This window comes from Meriones unguiculatus, chromosome 3, assembly GCF_030254825.1.
Source record: "Meriones unguiculatus strain TT.TT164.6M chromosome 3, Bangor_MerUng_6.1, whole genome shotgun sequence".
In the NCBI taxonomy this organism is placed as follows: Eukaryota; Metazoa; Chordata; class Mammalia; order Rodentia; family Muridae; genus Meriones; species Meriones unguiculatus.
This window is the reverse complement of record NC_083351.1, coordinates 864,182-891,691: the sequence shown is the minus strand read 5'-3', so window position 1 is coordinate 891,691 and position 27,510 is coordinate 864,182. Positions and strand designations below refer to the sequence as shown.

General features: G+C 51.5%; 1 protein-coding gene and 1 long non-coding RNA gene across 7 annotated transcripts in view; both read right to left on the bottom strand.

Moving 5' to 3' along the window:
• The window catches only part of Prkcz (protein kinase C zeta), a 98,372-nt gene that overhangs the window by 56,639 nt on the left and 14,223 nt on the right, over positions 1-27,510 (bottom strand). Inside the window, exon 1 of one of the 5 annotated variants that reach the window (XM_060378920.1) lies at positions 27,325-27,400. The exons of 3 other annotated variants lie outside the window; for them this stretch is intronic. In XM_060378920.1, the coding sequence (XP_060234903.1) occupies positions 27,325-27,385 (61 nt within the window). In that variant the 5' untranslated portion in view covers positions 27,386-27,400. Of the gene's footprint in view, positions 1-26,802; positions 26,904-27,324; positions 27,401-27,510 lie in introns of those variants that run through there. One more of the 5 variants, XM_060378921.1, reaches the window with a different exon arrangement.
• Positions 3,615-6,883, bottom strand: LOC132652717 (uncharacterized). Of its 2 annotated transcripts, none has more exons than XR_009590287.1 (3): positions 5,392-6,883; positions 4,779-4,869; positions 3,615-4,298 (listed from the first exon to the last, which is right to left on the bottom strand). It is a non-coding gene; the product is annotated as an uncharacterized LOC132652717 (long non-coding RNA). The 2 variants fall into 2 exon arrangements; XR_009590286.1 differs by having other exon boundaries at positions 3,615-4,869; positions 5,392-5,477; positions 5,745-6,883.

The window sequence follows — 27,510 nt, the reverse complement described above, 5'->3', positions numbered from 1 at the left end:
TCTCCTATCAATCATTCCTAGAGCCTGCTTCTCCTCCCCTACTCCCCTCCCCTCACCCCAGGATCTCTCTGTGTAGCCTGTCCTGGAACTTGCTCTGCAGACCAGGCTGACCTCAAACTCAGAGATCTGCCTGCCTCTTCCTCCCAAGTGCTGGGATTAAAGCTCTGTGCCCCCCCCCCGCCTGCCTCTCTTCTTGAACCCTTTATGGTGACAGTCCTTGACCAGGTAGGGAAGGAATGGATTGCAGGTCCTGCTCTGCCCAAGTGCTGCACCCTTCACACGAACCTCCAGGCAGTCTCCTGTCCCACCCCCCAGGGTCAAACTATTCCCACCTTATGACTTTTCTCCTGGCCCTCCCCTTATCTCCCTCCTGGCTTCAGTGGCTGACTGTGGGTCCCCAACATCTGGGCAATTCTTCTCCTCCCTTTTGTCAGGTCTCAGCTGTGGTCACCTCTACGGAGGGCACAGGCTCCCAAGATGTGACCTCCACATGGCCCTTCTTGCCGCCTGCCAGCTCAGCGTGGCTCTGGTTGCTCGTTCTCATCCTTGTGATCAGGCAGTGCTTCTGCACCTGCATACACGCAGCCTTGAGGTGGAGGTGACTTCTGGCTGGCAGGGCTCAGCTTTCCCCTGCAGCCTCGGGGTGGGCACCTGCACCCACCTGGCCATCGACTATAGCCTTTCTAAGCAAGACTTAGCAGAAGAGCACAGAGGCTGGCTCTGCCTTTCATTTTCAGCTGACGGCTCTGGAGCACCGCCCTCCAGCTGATGAGGGGCTCAGGGCCCCTCTGTTCTGTTTCTGGAGAGGAGAGTGTCCTATCAAGCCACTTAGGATGAGCCTAGGATGCTCCTGTTCTCCCCAGAAGGACTCCCTAGGGAGCAATAACCATGTGTGCCGCACTGTAGACAGCACCACGGAGCCAGGTGCTCTACCGTGACCATGAGTAAAGAAGCAACTTCGGTGAGTCCAAGTATTCCATAAGTGGGAGCGACCATCCAAGCGGGGCAGAATCCAGACCACGTACAAGTTAGTCCTGGACTTTTTCTTTTCTCTCTCTCCCTCTCTCCCTCTCTCTCTCTCTCTCTCCCTCTCTCTCTCCCCTCTCCCTCGCTGCCCAGAACCCTACGGAGAGGAGCTGTGTGTTCCCCAGCCCTCTGCCCTCTACTTGGCACTCCCATCTCAGAGCCTCTTAGGCAGGCGGCTCATCTGCACCTCTGCATTCATAGCTTCTCAATCAGCATGTGCTAACTGGACACCCAATGCTGTCTGGACACAATCACACCTGTGAGTGGCTGAGTTGTTCCAGCTGCCGAGAGAGAGCAGCGAGTCCGGGTTTGCGTATCACACTATGGGATTCAATTCAGAGACGGCTGGAGGGCTGGGACATGGTCAGCATCTAAGCTGGTCAAACCACACAGCTCTCCTACAACCAGTGACAACCCAAGCAAGTGCACCCACACGGCTCAGAAGTGCACAGCCACTAACCTGGGGCAATGCCAGGTCTATAACCCTCCCCTGTGAGACTAGCTCCGGATCCCACGGCCAGTGGCCTTCCCCAGGGATAGCCATGACCCATTACTAGCTTGGGTTGTACTACTGTGCCCACTATGTATGTGCTGTGCATCTGTCCTGTATCTTTGCAATGTATTCAACAGGTGTCCACTGGGTAGCCCTACTGTGTACCAATCATCCATCTATATCTTTGCTAGAGACGTGGTGACTTTGCCTACAGTTTATTTACTGTGTACCTGCCCTTCTAGTTTGCTACTGTGTATCAAATGCCCTTCAAGATGAGGATACACCAAACCAATGTGCCTCCAGCCTCACACCAAACCAATGTGCCTCCAGCTTCCGAGGAGGCAGGGCTGCAGGGCCATCCAACAGGGGCAGAATCCACACCACATACAAGTTAGTCCTGGACTTTTCTCTTTTCTTTTCTTTCTCTCTCTCCTCTCTCTCTCTTTCTCTCCTTCCTTCCTTTCTTTCTGTTTTGTTTTTTCAAGACAGGGTCTTTCTGTGTAGCCTTGGCATCCCAGAATTCACTCTGTAGACCAGGCTGGCCTTGAACTCAGAGAGCCACCTGCCTCTGCCTTCTGAGTGGCGGGATTAAAGGCGTTTTTGTTTTTGTTTGTTTTTGTCCTGTATTTTCAAAGCCAGTCAAATCCTTAACCTTCAAACACCAAGCATACGGAAGAGAGGTTGCATAGCACATAGGACACACCCATCTCCGCTGAAGCTATCGCCTGGCTGAGCCTCAGGCAGGGGTCCTGGCCTACAAGTCCCCATTCCTGGAGTCCTGGTCTACTGAGATCAAAGGACAAACAAGACCTAGAACAGGAAAGTGCAGAAACTATGAGCACCTTTGGGACAGAGAGGAGCCAGAATAGGGCAAGGGGGCTTTCAAGAACAGGCACACATACTGGACAGCTCACGAGCAAGTCAGGGCCCTCTACTATCCTCTTTCTACAAGAAAGGCAACTGAAGCGCAGTGGACCCGCCACTCTGGGCCCTGAGTCTTAACAGTCAGTGGCTGACCCAGGAGACTCTGCAGGAACGCCACAGCACCCAGTGCAGACAGCCAAGCTCGAGTGAGGGATGAATGACTCATCAGGAGAATCGATGCAAGAACAGGGAAACCAGCAGGAGCACCGGCGGAGCCTCACCTGGGGGCTGTCACAGTCAAAGGACTGAAGGAGGAAGAACTGGGAAGGGGAAATCAGCATGTCGGTGAGACCGTGAGAGACAGAATGCTGCTCACCAGCCTCCTTCCATGTGGCTGGCTTGGCCACCGTGTCGTTTCATACTTCTTCTATCATAAATGAAAATCAAAATAGCTTTTGGAACTGAATAGAGAAAATGAGTTAAACATCCCTGAAATGAAGTCTAAGGAGGTTTTAAAATGTACTGAGAGAGGCGGAGAGCTGGAGAGATGGCTCAGAGGTTAAGAACACTCACTGGCTGCTCTTCTGCAGGACCTGGGGTCAGTCCTCGGCTCCCACATGGGGGCTAACTGTGTGCTACTCCAGTTCCTGAGGATTTGACTCCCTCTCCTGGCCTCTGACACTGAATGCACGTGGTATACAGTCATACATGAAAACAAAACACCTTACACATAAAACAAAACAAAACTACAGTATCTCAGAAAATAAAAAAGAATGTACGGGGTAAGTGGTGTGCCATTCTGTGGGGGTGGAGACAGGAGGAAAGGAATGAAGGCCTGCCTGGGCCACTCAGTGAGACCCTATCTCAAACTAAAAAAATGAAACAAAAAAGGTATGAGCAAAAAAAAATTCCCAGATGTCACAACCAAGATCAGATACAAGGTATCAGTTGCCACTAAGAGGACCATGAGGTTGGAAGGACAGTAACCCCAGCCCAGAGGCCCCTGCAGAAGACCTCTCTACAACATGCAGCTCTCTAATCGCTGTTTACAGAGTGAGCTTCTCTCTCACTTCCAAGGCAATGAAGAGCGCATCGAGCTGGTGCACAGCTTTAATCCAGTCTGAGGCCAGCCTGTCTACAGAGGGCGGTCCAGGACAGGCAGCGCTGTCCACCAGCACCAGCACCAGCACCACCAGCAAGTGATGAGGAAAGTCAGATGTAAGGAGGCAAAGCAGGCCCAGACAGCAGGAGGGTAGGCGTGTGGGGAAGTCTCGCTCCCCAGGGGGAGGCATTTTAGGAGACAGGCTAAAGACGTGATTACTTGTTTCATGGAATTCCTAACATGACCTAACCCCCTCTGAATACATCTCCCTCTACTCAGGTGGGTCCCGAGCACCCCACCCGCCTACAAAAGCACTAGCGCCGCACACATGGAGACACCAAGGTGCACAGAGGCCAAACAGTGAGAGAAGGAGGAGGGTTCCAGGAAGGGGGCTGACCTGTTGAGCACTGTCCTTCCTGTCTGGCCAAGCTGTGTGGCCCATGGCTCCACCCAGCAGCTCCCTCCTTGTACAAGCTTGTGGAAGGGACTGCGTCCAGGTACACCCCACAGTTTGGGGTGGGGGGTAGAGATGCCGTACTGGATACTTACACTAGATGCTAGGGTGGGCTGGTCTGTGCTTAGGAAGGCACAGTGTTGAGGAACGGATGCTCCTGGAGCAGACCTCAGGGCATGCCTGCCCCTTTGCTCTGTCTCCTCCCAGTCAGGTTTGCCCATCTGCTGTGCTCCAAGCTTCAGAGGCCACCCAGGTCTCCACTTTCTGTTTATCTCTCCAGGAATCAGCCGTGTCAATCACTGTCAATCAACTCCTGTGCTGCTGCCACTGTGGTCACTGTTCACACAACCGGACTTCATCTATGGCCACATGGCATTTAGAGGGTATTTAGACGGGTTATTTAGAGGGCCAGTAAGGCAGCTAAGGTAAGAGCCCCCAGGCGGGGCTGCTGAGGAGTACAGAGCTAATCGGTTGGCAGCTGGTGACCTCCAGGCATGACAGGGAGCAGCACACACAATGCTGCCTCGGTGGAGTCCTCAGCACGCACAGGTGTCTCTCCACGTGGCAGGTTTCCCAATAGTTTTGGCAAAATAACTTTTACCACAGCAGAATAACACCAAAGCCAGGAGAGGCTGGAGGGGTTAGTGAGCACAGGGCCAGCTGGGCTCCAGGCTGCCCTCATTCTGCCTAGGCTCAGAAGGATGAGCAGGAGCAAGCGACTTCGGATGCCCCACAGCCACAGGACGGAGGAAAAGGAAGGCCTAGCTTGGACAAGCACGTCGCTGTTACACCCCGTGCTGAGGTACACAGCCCGAGCCCTGCCTTCCCTCTCAGGGTACCTTTAGTGAGCATCTGTCAGCCTGAAAGCATGTTTCAAGATTTTTCTGTTCCTTGTGCGGGATCTCATTTAACTTGACAAACGACCTTCAACTTAATTGGAACAGAAAATAGGTCACGTTAGGTTTCAATGAATTAACTCCTTAGGCTTTACAGAATCAACTCCTGGGGGCTCCCCCATGCTTCCATCCCTCCTGCTTATTTTGTCCCCCTCACCCCTCGGGGCGTGCTCTCCCACTCATCGCTGCCACACCCTACCCACCCCTCATGGCTGCCTCACCCACTACCTGTCATGGCTGCCTTGTCCCCCAGTACCCTTACATGTCACCTCCTTCATCCATCATACATGCCTCCGCTGCCTCACAGCTGCTTTGTCCAGCAGGGTCTTCCTGGCTAAACTAACAGGCCATACAGAGCCCTCACGGCCTTTGGACCTATTGCCCAATGAGGGCACCCTCCACTGCATGGTCATGTCACCCAGTTCTGGGTCTCTCCTGGGGTCCCGCACTGCCGCCACCCTGCCTAGTGCCTTGGATCCTCCCAAGTGGCTGATGTGAGTCGTGGGTTGGGATTTTAAGTCATCTGTCTGTGTGAGGCGTCTGCTGTGCATTTTACCTGTCGATGTAACAAGGTACAGTTCAGAAGTGTTCTCCCCATTGTGCCCCAGTATTGCCAGCCCAGCCACGGGGGACACCATTAAGCTACATGGAGGGAAAGAAAGAATGAATGAATGGCAGGGCTGTAAGCAGAGAAACAGGATGTCCCCAAGGTAGCTGCAGACTGCAAAAAATCAAGCTACAGTGTCACACTTATTTCTTAACTTAATGGCCCCAAAACTCAGGATAAGACATGCTCCACCCCCTGTAATGTTTGGGTATGAGGAAGCATCTAGGTCCCACGCAGCTGGGTCTCCATCTAAGCAGCCGACCGGCAGGCTCTGGTCAGGTCCAAAGCACTGAAACCCTTACTGGCTGAGGTGCTCTCTGGGCCAAGGCCACAGCAGCCAACGTTCTCCCACCATCTGGATGTGCAGGGTCCATTCTGCTGGGCGAACGGAACTCAGTCTGGCAGCACCTAAGCAACTTCAGGCACCTTCATCAAACTGACCTCACGCTCCAGGGCCAGGAGTGGGGTGTGATGCTGAAAATGAAACACGCCATCTCTCAACCACAACTTGTCTACATCTTTGGAGGCAGCTTGGCCTACAGGGAACCAATGACTGATAGCAAAATATCCACCTACCTACCTACCTACCTACTTACACACACACGTGCAGACACACACACACAACGTATGTGTGCAAATTGCTGGAAAAGAAGGTCAGGTACTGCTTGGGTGGCCACTCTGACCACAGCAGGTAGTTGCCCAGCCTCGCCCTCTGTCAGTCAGGACACTGCTGGAGACAGAGGCGGCAATACTCACTGTCCTGACTCTGTGCACACTGTCCTACACAGTGTGATCTGCATGCTTATTGGCAACGTAACTGTTCTTATTGCTCCCCCACCCCAAATGCTTCAGTGTTTAACATATGTAGAAACAGCAGCTTCCAGCACAGAAGTCCCTGTCCAGCCAGTGAACATCCAGGTTGGGGGGGTTTGGCCTCCCAGGAACCCATGCTGAGCCTTCCTGGGGCCACATGCTAACCTGGTTAGGAGCTGTGCGCACAGCACGGTGAGGTGGACCTGGGTGGATGCCCACAGCCCCTCTCCCCACCCTCTGCAGTGCCCGGGCCTTACAGAGAGAGGAGTGGATTCCGTGTGCCCATGCCATCCTGGACCTCAGAACTATTGTGACGTGCCTTGGGGGTAGTCGGCCACTGTTAACAAGCACTGGGGACGCGCTGTAACTAAAGACCAGCTTTCACACGCCGTGGGAGCTTTGACACACTGCTGCATTTGAGCCTTAGGAAACCCACTCAATTAAGCTTTCCGTGTTCACACCTGACATCTGAGGAGCCTGAGGCCCAGAGGGCAAAGGTTATTTGCCCAAGGTCAGCGTGAGCAGACTAGGGGCAGCTGGATGGCGGCACTCCTATTCTTAGCCACTTGGCAGCGGCAGCTCTAATGTCCCCAGAACGCTGAGACCGCAGGTGCTGTCCGGTACTTGTGGGCACAGACTCCAACACCAGCACACTGGAGAACAGAGACAAAACTCACCTAGGTGAGATGAGAAAAAGAGTCCCCCGTGCTGGCCTCAGGAGTTAGGCTCAGAGGCGATTCACGGCCCCGCACCTCCTGAGGCGAGCGCTCTGGGAGGGAGGAGTCTGAGAGCCCAGGCCGAGCCTTGGTCCAGGTGAGGGCATATCCTGCCTCTCTGACTTGGATGGCCCCCCTCAATAATTACTCAGGGAACTCCAGGCTGTGCCCTAAACCCCAGGCACAGCCATGACAAGCAGGCAGTAAACACACATCTAACTGGGTCAAAGAGAAGGACAGCAAGAACACATGAGGAGTGACCTTGATTGCCAACTTGACATGGCTTAGAATGGCCATGGAAACAAACCTCTGGGCACACCGTGAGGGTTTACTGACCTAGGCTAAGTGTGAGTGGCATCACTCAGATCCTGGACTGAATAAGACGGACAAAGAGAGCTAAGCAGCAGCAGCAGCAGCCGCCCTGTGCCTCCCGGCTGTGGGTGTGTGGGCTACCTGGTGCTCCTGCTGCACATCTGTCCCACCAGGATGGCGCCACCCTCAACCCGTGGGCCAAAACCAGCCCTTCCTTCCTTCAGCTACTTCTTCCCGGTGTTTTACCTGAACACAACAAGTACCTAATGCGCAGTGGTGCTGGGGACTGGGGCACTGGCTTGGGGTGCCCCGAGGCCTAGCAGAGGCACCATCGGCTGGCTCCCGAGTCCACATCTCAAACAACACCACACATCATGCTCCCCCACATGTGCCCAGGACTGACAGCAAAGTAGAAATCTGTGGAGTTTCAATAGGAAAGACGTGGCTTTGGAGCCTCAAGAGGGTAGGAATGGCCTGCGGTCCTAATACGCCACCTGGAGACACAAGGAAATGGAGGAGAGCTAATAAAAATGCACACCAGGGAGAGAAATGGACAAGAGGGTCCAGTGACCTCAAGTCTACCTTCAGATCATGGACATAGCTTCAGGTTTTAAGTAAGGTGCGGCACCTTCTGGCAAGGGTGTGGTCTGGTTGAGCCTTGTCTTCCTTATTGCTGGCGGGAGAGTAAGCCAGCTCACGTGAGATGATGGCTCCTGTCCAGGTGCAGGCTTGCCATCACGGATGCACAGATAATTGCCCTCACTTGGGGGCAGTCCTTCCTGGTGACTGCAGGTTTAGGAAGCTGACCAGAGGCCTGTGGGACCTTTTTGGAGCAAGAACAGCACATAGCAAAAGCTGACAGTAAGATGTCTGTTCTGCTCCTTGAGCCTTTGGCTTGAAGGGCATAAGCTAGGTCAGGGGTCCCTGTCTGCACAACCTACTTCTCTTGAGGAATTCTGCAGAAGTTAAAGAAGTCAGGTGTGACGAGGAGGCAGAGACACCAGGCTTTGACCCTGCTTCAGTCACTCTATGCCCCAAGGACACTCGGTGCTCTTCTAGGGGTGTGGTGTTCCCAGCCACTTTGCACTCCCCAGCTCCAAGTCGAGCTTTTGATTCTCAGTACTGGGCAGTGGTCACAGCCTTTTACAATGACATCTGAAGAGAGTGAGCAGTGGGTGGGAGAGGAGAGGTGTGAAGAAAGTGGTGTGAACTCACATTTAGAAACAAACATGTACATGAGGGCAGGGCCTCCTCCCACACCCAGGATCCGCTGCTGCCCCTGTGGGCACAGTTTCCCACCCTCTGTCCTGGGCCCTCGGGCTGTAGCCACTCACGCTGACTGTGTCTGGACTTGGGTGGGCTCAGCCCATGCCCTCCCAGCTATGGGATCCCTCTGAGGCGCCAGGCCCTCTGTCTTCCTGTGTCCTTCTAATCTCTGCCCGCTACGCTCTAAGACAAGGGCAGCAGCTAAGCCTGGGCATTAAGGGGAACAACTCTCGGGGGCCATGGCGCACTGGCCACGCCTCACCACGAAGGACAGAGGCCAGCGAGACCCAGGATGCTGAGTGCAGTGTGATCACTCCGGTTCTCTCCCCAATCCACGCCCACAGGCAGGAGGGCTGCCTTTCGGGGTGCTGGCTCTGCAGCAGGCCCTCTTGTAAGCAGCCTTCACGGGCACTGCAACTCCCCGCTGCCGACTTAGAACAATCCCGACGTCTCTGCAGCACTGCTGAGCCTGACGCCAGGCTTCTCGGGGCCAGTTCAGTCCCTGGGAGGGACAGGGACCTGGGACCCATCGTGTAAAATGTACTGATTTTTAATGGTGCTGCTGAGAATGACATTCAGTCACCCTCACCCCTCTCCGTGCCCACTCTCCCCCGAGCCTGGCAGTTGATGAACTGGGCCTCCTCCCACTCCCAGGGGTTATGACCCTGCTCACTCCAGATAATCTGAGCAAGAGGATCTCACAGCTCACACACTGCCCTGACAGTCTTGTCTGCTCATGCTAAGAACAGACTTCCTAGACAAGCCTTCCTTTAGTGCTCAAAAACAGTCATATTTTAAAAGCTCCTCAAACAAAAACAAAAACAGAACAGCTAAACCTTAGAAGAACACTCACAAGCTTCAAATTTGCACCCTGAGAAACACACAAAGCTTTGAGCGCCCCTGGCCCCTCAGCACGCTCCCTAGGCCTCTGGCCCAGGACGGCAGGGGCCAACAGCTAGAGCCTGCTGCTTCAGCCCACCCGGGTATCCCGAACTCAGGTACCCACGTGGCTACCTCCCTCCTCCCTGTGGAACGTTGGGGCTGCGTCACGTGACCGCCCCATTAGGCGGCACACATGGAGCAACAGCATACCAAATGTGTGCTGCAAGGGGTAAGGAGGGCTGGGTCCCTGGAGCAGCTGCTCCTGACTGGACTGTCACACTCCTTCAGCTCTCCTCCGCGCCGCAGCCGCACCGAGGACAACAAGGAAGGGCCCCTGCTTCTCCTGAGGACACAGAGGCTCCTGAGGGCTGGGGAGTGCCGTTTGTCATCACCTTTTCTCTGCAAACCATCCTTTCTGAGAGGTAACCTATCACACTGCACAAACTATCTGTACACGTGTTTAATTATTTGCAATTTTTATCGTGAAGTTAAAAATATTAAAAAAAAACAATCTATCCAGGTATAGTGGTGTTACTTCCAGTTCTAGCACTCTAGAGGCTGAGGAAGTGGGATTGTGATTTCAAGGACAGCCGGACTAAGACAGAGTGAGACGGTCGCAAAACACAGAAAATGACAACAAACCCCATCTCACACTCAGAAACAACAACAAAAAAGTTAACAAATAAGCATCGTCAAAAGATGTGTGAAAGGCTGTGAGAGGAAGGGGTGAAGGTGCCACCGCTGAGCCTGACGACCAGAGTCTGAGCCCCAAACCTACATGGTGGGAAAAACCCAACTCCTGCAAATTGCCCACTGCTCTCCACGTGCTTGCTGGGCTACCCATCTCCCCAGATCAAACAAATAAATAGTAAATAACTAGATAAAAATGAAAAAAGATGTGGCAAAACTGGGACCCCTGCATATTAAGGGTAGGGATGTCAAATGGTACAGCTACTGCGGAAAACAGTACAGACCTCCTCAAAAAATTAAAAGCAGAATCACCACGTGATGCGGCGATTCCACTTCTGGGCATATATGCCAGAGAATAGGAGACAGGTCTTGGATAGCTATCTGCGCCCTGTCCATAACAGCCAAGGGGTGGAAGCAATGCAAGCAGCTATTTACAGTTGAATGAAGAAAGAAAATGTGATGCTCACACACAAAGCAATGCTATTCAGTCTGAAGGAGGACAAAAATTCCGACCAGCCACAGCAGAGATGAGCCCTGAGGACAGTACGCTAGAATCAGGCAGCTATGAAAGGACAGGTCCTGTGGAAGATGGGAAGGAAGCCAATTAGTCTTCACAGTGGACCAGTGGTGCCAGGATGGGGCCAGGAGAGCTGGTGCTTGAGGGGACAGTTTTGGTTTTATAGGATGAAAGATTCCTGAGACTGACTGTGCATTGCTGCCAAACCTGGTTACCACCTGGTTAAAATGGCCAGTTCTACATTATGTGTATTTTTGTTAGGGCCTATCTTACTTTATGCATGAGTACTGGCCCAGTAAACACAAACAAGGCCCCATGATTTTGACCGTGCCTCCCTAGTCCCTCAACACCCTGATGACCCCAGTGGTCCTTGCAGAGCTGTGCTGGGTTACAAAGAGTGAGGCCTTATATTCCCAGATGTCGACAACAGTCCTGTTGGTTTGGCTTCTCTGATCTGTGCAGTTTTGTGGCCGGAGAGCCCTCTGTGGACCCTTCTGGGAGGAGGGTATCGCCAGCCTGGATTCTGTTCTAAGCAGTTTGAACAGAAGGCAGGAAAGATGGGAGTGGGTGTGGTCTCTGCGGGCCGTCTTAAGTTACTTTTCTATTGCTGTGACAAAGCAACATGACCAAGGAAACTCATTAAAGAAAGCATTTAATTTGGGGCTCACTGTTCCAGAGAGTTAAGAGTCCATGGTGACTTTCAGACAGGCATGGAGCTGGAGCAGAAGCTGAGAAATTACATTTGATCCACAAGCATAAGGCAAAGCACTAACTGGGACACATCTCCTCCAACAAGGCCACACCTCCTAATCCTTTCCAAATGGTTCTACCAAGCAGGGACAAAGTATTCGAATATATGACTCAAACAAATGAGCCTATGGGGTCCATTCTCATTCCAGCCACCACACTGGTACTCCACAACCAGACCTGAAGGTCATTTCCAAACCCCTGTAACTGGAACCATAAAAACCCCAGGGTGCCAACCTGCCCACCCACCAATGTATAAGTCCCTGGCTTAGCCTCTTCCACCTCTCCCTCCTCTCAACTGGTTCTCTAATTCTTTATTCCACCCAGATTAAGTCTGAGCACAAACTGTAGACCAGGCCCAGTGGCTGTTTCTCCTCCCTTCTATCTAGAGTCCTTCATCATCCCCTGCTACCCACCCACACGTCAAACCCACCAATGGGTTAATCATACCCACAGACCCAACGCCTCCTGAGGTCTCCATTAAAACTCTAACCCCAGATTTGTCCTGGAAATCTGCTTAGCTAGTCGCACCACAGGCCCTACTCCCTAGCTACTGCCCCCCAAGGACCAAATGGGAACGTGCAGTTAACCCTTTAACATTCAGTCTTAACAACTCCTGGCCACCCTCCCAACTGCCCTTCCTTGGGTCTAGGGTCCCCACAGTCTATACACTGAGAAACCAGGAAAAGAGTGAGGCTTTGTTACAAAATTCTTCCCCTGGCTCCAACATTCACCAAGAGGATGGTCACAGGGGTTGGGTGGAGTGAGCGAATGCCACAAAGGTACGAACACACGAACACAGGACCCAGCATGACCACCACTGGGGATGAGGCTGTACATGGGCACTGTTGGGAGGGAGGGCAGCAGGTGCTACTCAAGACACCATTGCCACAAAGTCTAATGGGGGATGAGACGGTGTACTAGTTACTTTTCTATTGCTGAGATAGACACCATGGCCAGGGCAACTTACAGAATTTAGCCCAGAGGGGAAGAGTCCATGATGGTAGAACTGGAAGGGAAGAGATCTGGAACTGCAAGCAGGAAGCAGAGGGCAAAGCTGGAATGGTGTGAGCCTTTGAAAGCTCACAGCCCTCCGCACTGACACTCCTCCTGAGCAAAGCCACACCACCTGAGCCTCCCTGAACAGTGCCACTGACTGGGGGCACTCAAATGCCTGAGCACGGGAATATCCCACTCAAACTTTGAAGCCTACCCAGGGTTCTGGGTCTATTCTTCCAGCCTGGGGTGAAGGTCCGGGGAGACAGGGACTCACAAACTACTCTGCTCCCAAGCAAACATGTTCAGGATATACAGTGGCCGTTTCGTTTTCTCCCACCGTTGGTGGGCCGGGGTACTGTACGCTGGGTGAGTACTACCACTGAGCTAGAGCCTCAGAACAGTCGCAGACCTTCGAGAAGTAAACACAGACTGGTGTCTTTCCAGAGAAGCTGGGCTCCTGCACGCAGACAAGGAAACTCAGGAGCGTATTTGCAGGCAGGGAGGACTCCGGGCCCTCACCAAGGACTCAGGCACTGTCAGCCAACAACTGTTCTTAACTAACACTGTAGTACTCGTTTTCTTTAAGTATGGGCTGGAGTGATGGCTCAGTCGTTAAAAGCATTGTCTGTTCTTCCAGAGGTCCCGAGTTCAATGCCCAGCAACCACATGATGGCTCACAACCATCTATAGTGAGATCTGATGCCCTCTTCTGACATGCTAGTGTACATGAAGATAGGACACTCATACACAAAATGAATGAATGAATGAACAAATCTTTAAAAAATTAATAAGTATATAGGCTCTCTTAGGACAAAAGAAAGGTGTGCTCTCCAGAGAGTACCAAGAAGGGCAATTTTTAATTTTCTCCTAATACTTTGCTATGCATTTCAGATTCTGTGCAATCAGCATGTATTGCTTTTACACTCTTAAAATGTAAAAGACCTTTCTTTTGTGCTGCTATTGAGGCCCTGAAGATGCCAGATATGCACATGTGTCCCACTCCGGGCTGGCGTCATGGTGCCTGCAGTCTGACCTACATAGAGGAGGTGATAGTGCACATGGCCAGCGGAAAGGGGAGGCTCAGCTCATCCTCGCAGACCTGCTTCCCAGGCCCTTGGAGGCAGCTCCTGGTGCAGAAGGCATGGGTAGCCCATCACTCAGAGAACATCTTCACTGAAGGATGCTTAGCCCAGAGCAGGGAGCCTGGGGAGGGGACTTTTAGACCTAAGTGTGCACCAAGAGCAAAGCAGATGGGTCTCATCCTTGAAAAATGTTTACGTGGTAGGGGCACACTAGGGGTGAGACTTCACAAAGAGACCCTGAAACAGGGACTCTGAGCAGACTCCAGAGGAAGAGGAGGACTGGGCAGGGTGGAGACGCACTGTGACCCTGTGGAAAGGTCAAGGCAAAAGCAGAGAGCTCCAGCCTTGTCCTGACTAAACACTACGGAGGTGGGAAGAGCACAGAGTCTGGAAGGGATGGACTACAGCTCTGGATTTCCCTGACACAGAGCCCACCGCAGGGGCAAGTGAGCCGAGCAGTGGGAAGGATCCAAGCCCGCTGGCTACGGGGCCAGCAAAGCGACTTTCCCAAGGCTGCAGACGCAGAGCCCGGAGCCCCTCTGCACACAGCAGGAGACAGGGCACTGTTCAGGGCTGACACCGCTGCTGTCAGAACAAAGGGCTCCTTCAAGCCAGCACCCAGGCAGCCAGCACGTGCCAGTCACCACGCAGCCTGCCCCTCACGCCCATCTCCAGCAGCCCTAGCCTTAAGGCCGGGCCTTCCTGAGACGCGAGTGCTTACGGGCCGGACCCGCTGCACCAGCACAATGCTGAATGCAGGACCTAGCTCTGCTTTGCACAGTGGGTCAGCCCACTGAAAACAGAAGCAGAAAACAAACAAACAAAACCTACCCAACCTATATTTTATTCTTTACACAACAGATTTTATGGGTGACACAGTCATGTGTTGCTTAGATAGCTTGGGGTATTTTATTCTTCTCGGCAATATGACATAAAACTTTCATAGAGGTGGGATGAGTACCAGACAGTAACTACAAGCATAAGGCCTTGTTAAAGTCCTGATGTGGTGCTGGGCGGTAGCAGAGTCACGGCCAGCAGGACTAGTCTTCACCCCACCACAGGGTGACACTCCAGACCCTCCTGGACTAGTGTCCCCCACCACATGGTGACACGCCAAATCCTCCTGGATCCTGTTTTGTTTTTGTTTGTTGTTGTTTTTCAGAATCTCCTTTGTTTAAAACTAGACGAAGGACCAGGATACAGTTCAGGGTTGGCACGCTTGCCAGGCATGTACAAGGCCTTGGGTTCTGTAAGGAAACTTTAAAAAGTAGCTGGTGATGTGGCTCAGCAGTCAAGTGCTTGAGCGAGCATGAAGACTGGAGTTGGGCCCCCAGAGAGCCGAATCTGTGCTGAGCCGGCACGGTGGCCACCCAGCATTCCAGTCTCAGGAAGGCAGAGCTGGGATTCTCCCGAGCAAGCTGGCCAGTGAGTGAGTCCTGGGTTTGATTAAGAGACCACATCTTGGGGCAGGAGAGATGGCTCAGTGGTTAAGAGCACCGTCTGTTCTTCCAGGGGTCCTGAGTTCAATTCCCAGCAACCACATGGCGGCTCACAGCCATCTATAATGGGGTCTGATGCCCTGTTCTGGCGTGTAGGTGTACATGTAGAGCACTCAGACAGTAAATAAAATAAAATAAACATACACATAAAATAGTGTTAAAAAAAGAGCGAGACCACATCTTTATGAAAAAAGCACAAGAGAGATAAAGGACAACTTTTTGCCCTCTTACGTACATATGCACGTTTGGACATGCCCCCCCACATGTACGCACGTGTGTGTGCACACACGCACACACACGCGTGCACACACACACAAGAGCCGTAAATGATGGTACACGCCTGATCCTAGCCCTCATGAGGCGGAGAGAGTAGCACAGTGAGTTCCCTGCCAGCATGGGCCCCGCCTCACGACAAAACAGACTTCCCACCCTCCAATATTCACAGCGTTTGGCAGTATGGTGTTACATAGAATGTTAGGACTGTTTCCAAACCTGGGGGCGAGTCCGCGTGTGTGTGTGTGTGTGTGTGTGCGCGCGCGCGTACGTGAGCACGACGTGAGCACGCATGTTTAGATGTGCACGTATCTGGAGATGGGGGGCCACCTCGGGCAGCATTCCTTGGGCGTGTCCACCTGTTTTGTGAGGCAGGATCTGTCACTGGGACTTGGCTGGCCAGTGAGACCCAAGGGCTCTCTGTGTGCACCTGCAGTGTGACGCAACACAGCCTTCCTTCTCTGAATGTGAATGCAGCGCCTTACAGATTGCACTGGCACCACAGCCCCTCGCACTTCGGGAAAATCACTCATTTTCTTCACTGCAAAGTCGCAGGGCTGTAGAGTGTTCTGAGATCTCTCACAAAGTGGCTCATCCCAAACACCTTTTTCAAAAGCACCAAGTGTTTTTGCTGAGCCCTCACTATGTACATGTCAAGCAGGCCTTGAACTGCTGATCCTCCTCCCTCAGCTTCGTAAAAGCTGGGGTTACCGGCACGCACCACCATGCCCAGTTTGAAAACATTTTCTAAACAGTCATAAGTTAAGAAAAACAACAACTTCATTTCATTTACCCAGTTTTATATAAAGAAAGCTAAATTCTCTGGAGATTTTGCAAGAGAAAATACTGAAAAACTGTCAGTTAGGTAAAAATCAAATTGTTTGCCAATAGAAAATATGGGCAGACAATAAAATGATGGGTCTCATTGATGCCATCTTCCTAGGCTATAGTAAGTATGCTGGCTGGTTTTCTGTAACAACTTGACGCATGCTAGCGTCAACAGAGAGAAAGGAGCCTGAGATGAGGAAATGCCTCCATGAGATCCAGCTGTGAGGCTTCTTCTCAATTAGTGACCAATAGGGGAGGGCCCAGCCCTTCATGAGTGGGGTTGCCCTTGAGCTGGGGTCCTGGATTCTATAAGAAAGCAGGCCGAGCAAGCTGGAAAGAAACACCTCTCTGTCCTCTGCCTCAGCTCCTGCCTCCAGGTCCCTGCCCTGTTTGGGTTCCTGACTTCCTTCAGTGGTGGACAGCAACAAGCTGAGGAAACTGTTTCCTCCCTAACTTGACTCTGGTCATGGTGTTTCGCTGCAGCAACAGAAGCCCTAACTAAGATGCTAAGTTTGAGGTCTTTGCTGATATCTAAGTGTGAATTATTTCTATTATCACCTACCTAAATTCATACAAACAGCTATAATTGAGAAAGATGTGGACAGGCAGACGAGACGGTGCGGTGGGTACGGCTGCCAGGCCTGAGGGCAGGAGCTTGATCCCCAGGATCCATTCTGCAGCGAGACCAAGCTCCTGAAAGTTATCCTCTGACCTCCACAGGCACTGTGGCACGCACACGTGCACACACACACACAAATAAGTAAAAACAACTAAAATCTTCTAAGTAGAGGAGAGAAAGTAAAAGACAAGAATAGATTCTAGGCTACACTTTACAGAACAGAAAAGTGCAAAAGAATACAAGTGTGTACTCATATGTGTATTTTACAGATAAGATTAGCTAAAAAAATAATAATCAACTTGGGTATAGATGAGCTCAATTATACAAAACATACATTTTTATTATAATAAAGTTTTTGTTTTAAAAATCATGTTAATGATACACATAGGCCCCGAATAAAATCAGAACGGAAACAACTAAAACTAATGCAAACAGCAGAATGAACCCAGCTGACCAGGATACCCCGGGCGGACTGCCCTGAGGGCAAGCACCTCAAGTTCCCAGGCCAGAGCCCCATGAATGAGCTCAGGTTTGCACACAGCGGTGGGCCAACTGTTATCTCCAGAACATGTCTGCCTTTGGAGTAGAGCACAGGAATGGATATGGCCAATGGCCAATGGCAGAGCTGGGAGATTAAAGCAAAGAGCAGAGGAACTGGCCTGGGGCTGGGGAGACATTGGAAGCTAAGGTTGATCTCGGCCCAACGCACAGCCATGGGGCCCAGCATCAAGTAACACTTGGGACGGCTTCTAGACGCCCTTTTCCACAGCAGAAAGTCAGGTGCCTTGGAGCCACGGCTCATCGCAGGCTGGAAAAGGTGAGTGCAAGGCCACCATCATGCATGAAACAGACACATGCCAGAGCACACGGCCTTCGAAGGAAATCCTCCTAGCTAGATGTGGCGAAATTAACGCCTCAAAGTGAGGAAGGCAGGCGGGGCAGCTCAGTGGGTTCCTGAATCCCCACCAATTCCTGACAGGTATTCGCTGGCCATCACAAGAACACACGCCGACTGACCCCCGACACGCACAAGTTAATTATATTTAAAAAATTAAATGACAGATGTGAACTGTAACGAATAGACTTCAAGAAAATCCTTGGGACTAAAGAGATGGCCGAACACGTAAGAGCACTTGCTGATCTTCTGCAGGGTTCAGACTTGGTTCCCCACACCCGCACGACTGCCACTAACCTGTAACTCCAATTCCACGGGATCTGCCACCCCCTAGTGTCCTCTGAAGGCACCAGGCACACGTGCGGTGCGCACACACACACACGTGCAGGCAAAGCACTCATATACAAAAGAATAAATTAGATGGAAGAAGCCCTTAGGTGTTAGATGGCTCAGTCAGTAAAGCACAAGCCTTGTAAACACGAGGACCGAGTTAGAGCTCTAGAAATCTTTTTTTTTTTTTTTTTTTTTTTTTGCGTTTGTTTTTTACAGGCAGGTTTGGTGGCCTGCATGTACAATGTGAGCGCTGGGGAGACAAGAGCATCTGTTAGGCTGATGGCCAGCCTAACCTATTGGGAAACTCCAAGCCAGTGAAAGACCCTGTCTCAAAAAAAAAATTTTTTTTTAATTTTTATTTTATGTGGATTGGTGTTTTGCCTGCATGTATGTCTGTATGAGGGTGTCAGAGCTTGGAGTTACAGAGAGTTGTGCGCTGCCATTTGGGTGCTGGGAACTGAGCCCCGGTCTTTTTGAAGAGCAGTCAAGTGCCCTTAACGCCTAAGCCACTTCTCCAGCCCAGATTTGTTTTGTTTGTGTTATTAAAAAAAAAAAAAAAAAAAATTCAAGGTGAATGGTGCTTGAGGAATGATGACTCAGGTTGTCTTCACACACACACACAGGAAACTGACTTAGTCTTAATTTCTAACAGGGAAACAGAAAGAACAGCTCCTTAATGACACTGTTACCACAATACAAGGGGAGGGAAAAAAGAAACCTTTGCTCTGCAAGCCACAGCAGCCAGGCAGAGTTTGAAAACCTCACCCCACAATGCTGACACCAAGGAGGGAGGGAACCAGGTCAGCAGCTCCCACCATCCACTCTTGTCCTCTGTCCTCTGCACCTGGAGATGCTCCTATGTGTGTGAGACAGAATCTCTGTGCATGTTGGCTCTAAGCAGCTAGACAGATGTCAAATGATTTAAAAAAAAAAAAAAAAAAAAAAAATATATATATATATATATATATATACACAGCACTTGGAGCTGTATCCCTGTGCTTGGCAGAGTTCTGGCAGCCTGGGCCATACAGCAAGCCCCTATCTCAAAACCTGAAGCAACAAACGAGCAAAACCAAGCAAAGTCATGCATGCAGGGGGAAGGGAGGGGATGAAGTACCCTGTTAGGCTGTTCCGGCTGCACAACAGTCTCGCTGAAAGCTGATCCCAGACTCTGGCTGGAGCAGTGGGACAGTGGGTAAGGGGCCTGAGCCTGGATTCTGAGACACAGCATAGAACTGGCACAAGTGAGCAATGGGGCTTTGGGTGTGCTACCTTGCATGGCTCCAGGTAGGGCAACATCCCTGGAGGCCAGACTGTATTTGCATGTGTGTCTTCTCTTTACATGAGTTTGCAGAAACTCTGAAAATGCTATTGCTACATTTTGCCAGAACATATATTTCCCAAGGAGCACAGTTCCAGATTATGGCAAATTCATAGGCCACAGACAATTGAAGCTGAGGGCAACAGGGCTCGGACAAGGGGCCTAGCTGCTCTGCCCCTGCCACTGTCTCGAGGTCTGCCTCACGGGGAATCCCACCTACAAGCTACCTACACATCTGTGCCTGACTCTCCTTGGTGATGGGCACAGCGGGGCAGCCTGGGTGGGACGGGGCCAGAGACAGAGGAGCCTGAGCGACTCACTACGCTGTGCATGTGTCCACAGTCCTCAGGGCTCAGCTGACCATGCCGAGAGCTGCGGACCCCTGTCACATCTGTGACACAGGCTGGCACATCTGTGGCCAGATATGTGTGAAGACACGATGGGCAGAGGCAACTAGCTAAGCCCAGGGAGGTCTGAGGACCCTTGGATCGCCGAGATTCTGTGAGGAGCCAAGGCATTCACCTCTCCAGGGCCATGACAACCAAAGAAATCCTCTCACGGAGGTGGAGGGAATTCTCCGTGGCACTCACTGCCAGAACTGCTGGGGCGTGCCACCTTCCCAGACCAACATGCCAGTGAAAGACGGCACCCTGGGCTCTCCGCAGGGCAAGGATCACCAACGCTGAACTACCCATCAGGAAGCAACCAACAGGCAGGTTTTAGAGAAACACCAAAGAACACCTTTACCTGGGATTAGACTACTCTGAGCTGTTTCTTGTACTGGTTCTGCTCACGACTTCAACTGAAACCAGCATCTCAAACAGACTGAACACCAAGGCAGGTACAAGAACCCAGCTGTCCCTGCCCAGCCAGGTGTGAAAAATGACCACTGTACGGCCAGACCCTGTGACAAAGGCTTGTAATCTCAGCTCCTGGGAAGGTTCAAGGCCAGCCTGGGCAACTTAGCAAAATACTGCCTCCAACTTAAAAACTGTAAAAAGGCTGTGGAATAGTTCCATGGGAGGGTGCATGCCAAAACTCCAGGCTTGTGCCCTTGCACGACAAACATTAACCACTAAAAAGAAAGGAGAGTCCATTAGATGCTATTTAAGTAAATATATACTGGAGGGGGCTAGACGGGATCTCTGTGTAGCCCTGGCTGTCCTGGACTCACACTGTAGACCAGGCTGGCCTCCAACTCTCAGAGATCTGCCTGCCTCTGCCTCCTGAGGGCTAGAAGTAAAGGTGTGAGCCGCCTCTGCCCGGCTGGACTTTAAAAAAAGAAAACGGACTTATGTAGGACTATTTTGCCCGAATGTACTTGCCTGGTGCCCAAAGAAGTAAGGAGAAGGTATCTGCTCCCCTGGAACCAATGGTTAATGGGTGACTGTGAGCTGCCATGTGGGTGATGGCCACTGAGCTGGCCCCCTGCGAGCCACTGAGCCATCTAGCTGATCCCAGGGTACACTTGTAAACTGAATAAACAAAAACACTTCTATTTTACTTGAAGTTTCTTTCTCTTCTTTCTTCCAATGAACTTTTGTTTTGCTTTTCAAGACAGGGTTTTTCTGTGTAGGCCTGACTGTCCTGAAACTCACAGAGACCTTCCCGCCTCTGCCTCTCAAGCACTGGAACTGAAGGCGTGCGCCACTCACCCCGCACTGCCCTGCCACTCCCTGGAAGCCTTGAACTTTTGATCCTCCCAATTTCTGGGATTCTACAAGTGTGCCAACAATGCCTGGACCACTTTAAATTTCTAAAACTTCCACGAGTGTGACTCATGCCATCAGCCTGGTGTAGACAATGAGCTCACATCTGGAGCTGAAGAACACCAAGAGGGGACAAAGACACACATCCAGGGTCCCTGGTACATGGCAGGGTAGAAGCCTCTCTTCCCTTCTTCTGGAAACCATGAAGACCAGGTGAGGAAGGACCAGCTCGCCCACGCGAGCCAGCACCTTCTCATTCTCAGAACACCAAAAGCACGGGCCATCTGAGGAGCCGTCGCCGCCGAGAAGGGCCACGGCTAACTGAGGTACGGGGTCCCTTCCTTCCACCTCCCGCACTGCCGGACAGACGTGTGCTGACACACGGTCTTACGGGGTCTTGGGAGTGACCTCAGGGCACCTGCAGGGTGGCCACGCCTTTACCAAGAGGTGGGCACAGTTTTAAAAAGGAAGATTAGAAAACAGCAAAGAGCGCTTCAGACTTAAAAGGTAGGAAGGAAAGAACGGCAAGGTTTACAAACTTATGAAACTGAGGCAGGAGGACTGCTGAATGTTTGGGACGAACCTGGCCTACACAGCAAGTAGGAGGGCAGCCTGGAAGATGTGTGTGTGTGTGTGTGTGTGTGTGTGTGTGTATAAATACACACACACATACACATACATATAAATACACACACATACACATAAATACACGCACACACACACACAAATATACACACATATAAATACACGCACACACACACACACACATATACATAAATACACATACACATAAATATACACACATATAAATACACGCACACACACACATAAATATACACACATATAAATACGCACACACACACACAAATATACACACATATAAATACACACACACATAAATATACACACATATAAATACACGCACGCACACACACACATAAATATACACACATATAAATACACGCACACACACACAAATATACACACATATAAATACACGCACACACATACACACATACACATAAATACACACACACACCTACACATACACACACATACACATACATATAAATACACACACATAAATACACATACACACATACACATACATATAAATATACACACACATATAAATACACACACACATACACACACATAAATACACACACATAAATACACACACACATACACATACATATAAATACACACACATACACATAAATACACGCACACACCTACACACACACACATAAATATACACACATATAAATTCATGCACACACATACACACACACATACACACACACATACACATACACATAAATACACACACACATAAATACACGCACACACCTACACACACAAATATACACACATATAAATACACGCACACACACATAAATATACACACATACACACACACATACACATAAATACACACACACAAATTCACGCACACAGATACACGCACACACATACACATAAATACACGCACATACACACATAAATACACGCACACACCTACACACACACACACACACACACACACGGGGAGGGATGGGATGACATTTTAAGATTTAAGGTATGGTTTGGACAAGAAGTCCTGGTGACATCTAGGGACCACAGACGTACGGGACAGGAAAGGCTGACTGAAGGACCATCCAGGAGGTCCAACCAATGGCCAGAGGGGACCCCAAAACAGACAGTGGAAAGGACGTCAGTCGTGCAAGAAGCCCAGCTGACGCTCCCGCATCCAAGCAGCATCAGTGTCCGTCCTCAAGGTTCCTGGGACAGAGACCTAAAGGCCTACACCAAGGGACACCACCAGGATGAGAACACACAACACACAGAAAAGTACATAGGTGCTAGAGTTCTTGAGGAAAAACATGCACGTGCACACACATACGCACACACATGCACAGATACACATGCACACACCTGCACACTCATCCACGCATACACACACACATCCTCCCAAATCCTTGGCCTCTAGTGTAGCTCAGATGCTACTGTGAGGGTCACCATGAACAGACTCCACACTGACACCACAGGGGCTGCGACAGCGGGAGGACTTCTGAGAATTTAAAACTCTGCCACCCACGTCCTCTTCTTGGGTCTCTGAAATGTGCCTCCACCGTAAGCTAAACCAAGAAGGGGAACTCAGGTGGGCTGGACCGAGAGCCAGCAGGGGAGGCGGCAGCATTTCCGGGTAAGGCTCAGGGGTCATGAAACACGTGTGAGGGTGGTGGCCGCACCCAGGAGTGGGGGCACTGAGGGAGACTCACAGCTGGGAACACAGGACATCCCGCCGGCTGGTGGGGTGGCTCAGTGGGCCGCTGCACAAGGCTGGTGACCAGGGCCTGATGTTCATCCCCCCACATAAACAACAGAAAGACAGCACCAATTCCCCACAGATACCTCCACATACCGCAGCCGCGGCACTCGCCCGCACACATACCCATCACATACACTCTCTCACACACACGGTAATAATAAACTTCTTAAAAAAGTTACACACCGGACGAAGCTAGAGCTACAGCTCAGCTGGTGGAGGCAGGAGGATCCAAAGTTCAAGGTCATCCTTGACTACAAACCCAACCGGGATGCAGGAGACCCTGTGCAAACCAAACCAATGAAAACAAGACAGAACTCTGAGACCTGAAGGCAGGGCTGCCCCAAGGAAAACCAAAAGTTTAATAAAATGGTGGAGTAAGGGTAGGGCCGGTGGTGCACCAGTTAAACGGGCAATGGAGACGCTACGGGGGAGGCTACGCCGAGAGCACGAGCCACCTCTGCAGACCTGGGGCTGACTTCCAGCCCTGCACGCTCACTCACAGCTGTCTTTAAACGTAACTTCAAGAGATCTTTTGACTTCCTTGGGCACACATCCACATGGGCACACACATGTCTGCAGGCAAACATTTATATACACAAGTGAAAAAAAAAAACTAATCTTTAAAAAACAAACAAAAGAGACCCAGCCATGTCGGGAGGGCAGAGACAGGGAGAGCTGAGCCAATAGGTCCAGGGAAGGAAGCAAATGAGAACCAAGTGACATTAAAAAGTCCATAGAAACAGCTGCACAGATGTGTTACACAGGAACCTGGAAATAAACATGAAAAAGAAAACTGCCACGGTAGAAATGAACCCAAGAAGAAATAAGGGTTGAGGCCAGGCTAAGAGAAATGAGGTCCTGTTTCTTTCCAACCACACAGAAAAATAGAAATACGCAACAGTCAATGTAAACATTTAGTCAGAGCCAGGCATGGCGCCGCACACCTTTAACCCCAGCACTCAGGAGGCAGAAGTGAGCTTGAGGCGAGCCTCGTCTACACACTGCACACAGTCCAGGGCTGCACAGTGAGACGTTGTCTTAAAAACAGTGTACAATGCGGATTTCATCAATGAGCATTCAGCAAAGCAGCTTCCTGACCAGGACAAGACACAGGCGCTGCCCGCTGTGGCCTCAGTCCATGCTTTCAACACTCCCATTTGACCGCAGAGCAAAGCGAGGCAGTAGTCCAGGGCCTGGGACCAGGACAGCCAGAGGTAGGCACCGGCAGCTTGTGCCTGACTCAGATCTTCACCGCCTGCCAACATTCGGTGGCTCCACCTTACTGGAAACCAGACTTTTCAGAACCTTCAACAGAAGAGACATTTAAAAAGGAGATGATTCAGTCCATAAAACACTTGCATGAGGGCGTGAGTCTGGATTCCCACAGAAAATCCACGGTCTGCAGCAGGTCCAGTGCCAGAGAGGCACGCAGGTCCGCAGAGCTCCCTGGCCAGCTAGTTTAGGCAACTGAGCCTAGGCTCAGCAAGAGGCACTCTCTCAAAGATAAGGTGAAGATACCTGATGTTGGCTCCAGTCCCCACAAACACAAACGCAAGGGCCAGCCACATTCAAATCCCACACTGTAAAACAAGCAAGCAAAAACACAAAATCAAATGGAAATTGAGGCAGCCTCCTGTCACAGTGCGACAGCAGAAACGGTCTCCGGCCACACTGGCGGTGGCTCACACTGCCACATGCCCATCTCTCTTCCCCGTGGCCACCTGGAGAGGGGCAGAATCTGGCAGATTCCGTCCAGAGGCTCAGAGACAGAGCAGCCTGTCGTAGTGAGGTGCCCTACTCCACATATTTAGGATAGTCCTAAAAATAAACCACCGTGTCCAAACACACCGGGGCAGGGGGATGCCAGGCTGGGTCACTGCCTGTGTTCACTGCCACTCAACAGTGGCTCACTTTGGACAGGCTTTTCTGATCCTTCTTAAAGCAGCACACAATGAACCTGCCTCCTGCTTGACCCCGCAGCTGAGAGCTGGGCTCCTCAGGGTACCTGATCTTCCCAAGAAGTAAATCTGGGGGAACTATAGCCAAAGTACCATTTTGGCAAGAAGGGAGGACAGCACAAGCAAAGGCCCTGTGGCAGGAGACAGCAAGAGGCAGTAAGTGAACAAGATGATGCCAGAAACATCAATGTCCAGAGCACCAAGGGACAAGTTCAAAAACAAAATATTCTGGGTTCTTCAGATACCACCTCAAAATCAGTCCACTCAGAGGTGTTCCCCTCACCCAAGATGGTCCCTGCTCCGCACATCCTCACGACATATCCAGGTCAACAGAGGAAACAGCAGCCACGCTGTTAACACTCCTGGCAGTTTGGAGCCCAACCCAGTGGATGGTTCTCCTGACGGTCAGACCCTGGCTCATTTGCTGTGACCAGAACACTCTACAGACATATCAGAGATCAAACAACGTGATACGGGAAAACTTCCAAGAACATTCACTGGCCTCACACCCAACACCAATGGTTCCTACATCCTTTCTGGAAGCCTGGAGCCACTGAAGAACCTACCCGAAGCTCCTAGCAAGAACTGACAGGGGCTCCAGGAAACCCATGGACTCCCTGAGCTGCTGACAGAGTGAGGAATGACAGGCACCCCAGAGAAGCGCTGCCAGGCAGCAGCCTGAGGCTCAGAAGCAAAGTCTGGGAGGTAAGAACAGAGCCCAAAAGCGAACTCCTTATGTAACTACTGGTGCTTCTGAACTTTACCAAGACACTGGAGAAGGAGCCCCCTGGAAGCTGATTTGGCTTAGGCAACAAGGTAGTCTCTCTGCAGAGTTGGGCAAGACACAAAAACAGGTAACGTGCAGCCATGACCCCTTCTGTGCTCTGCCGGCACCTGAAGGGAACAGCTGTGCAGGGAGGCCGCTGGCTCCTGGAAGCCGGCCCCGACCACAGTTCTGTGAAACTGCTGAAGAGCTATGGGCCAAAACCCACCAGGGAGGTCTCAAGGGCCAGGACCATTCTAGAGACCCTGGCTGCAGGTCCACTGTCTAGGGTTCAAGTTGGCTACACACTGCAAGCAGGCAGTCTCACGATCCGAAAGAGGCCACGGCACATATACATCTCAGAGAAACTATGACACAGCTCGTTTCTCCTCCCCAGCAGGCACTCATGCAAGCAAGCAGCCCTACCAGCTCTTCTCCTCCCGCACCCATTCGCAGGCCACTTTTTATAATTCAAGGACCCAAAACAAATAAGCCACCCTTGAGACCCATTCTGGCTGCAAGGAGCAGTCCATGTCTGGGCAAAGGACACTCTAGGCACCCCCGACCTGGGGGGGGGTGTCTTTGCCAGTGTCTGTACCTTCCAAATGAAGGAGAGCTACCTTTGGGCAACCTGGTTCTCCAGGCCCCAAGGCCCCCTGCCAGCTTGATGGGAGAAGCTGGTAGCTGTTTTATTTTTGTTTTGTTTTGTTTTTCTCAAAATGGTCGTCAGAAAAGCATCCCCCCCATCCCATGCATGCACGTCACCCTCAATCCTGCACAGCCTCAGACCCATCTCAATCTACCTCCAACCATCTCAGGGCAGAAACCTGGGCGCCAAGGCCGCGCTGCCTGCCGATGTCCGAGCGCCCTGCTGGAGTAAGCGTGCACGTCACCCAGACTCCAGCACGACAGACACAACTAGGAAAAGCAGGGCAGGCTCGCCCCTGTAGGACTAAAAGCCAGAGGTGCACTTGTTTATGGAAACAGGTGCTGGCTGTGCGTGCCAGGCAGGAGCCCAGACCCCATCACTGTGGTCCCATTGATCTGTCCACTCGCAGCTATGCAGTGGGAAAAGAAACCAGCAGACATGCATGTTCGTTTAGACCACAACACAGACGCGCGACTGTAAAAGCCACGGCAACACTCCCAATTTGCCGGAGGCTCCCCCAGGGCTCGGCTGAGTGAGGAGAGCCTCCCCAGCCTCTGCAGCGGCTCCCAGCCCAGGCCTCCAGCACCGCCATCCCTGCACAGCTCCTTCCCTCACGTCCCTGTCAGCTGCAGCTCGGCATGCTTTGCTATGGCTTATTCTTCTAAAAATCTGTCACCAGGGGAAACAACGGCCTCTCGGTGTTCTTCCTGCACCACGGTGAGATGCTGCAGCAGCATCCCTGCCCTGGCCGAGTCTGTGTGAACATCAGTGCAGCACACAGGCTGTGTCGGAGCCGAGATGAGACCCGGACCGCTGACCTGTGCTCCCCAGCCCCAGCCACTGCATTCACGAGGCCTGCAAC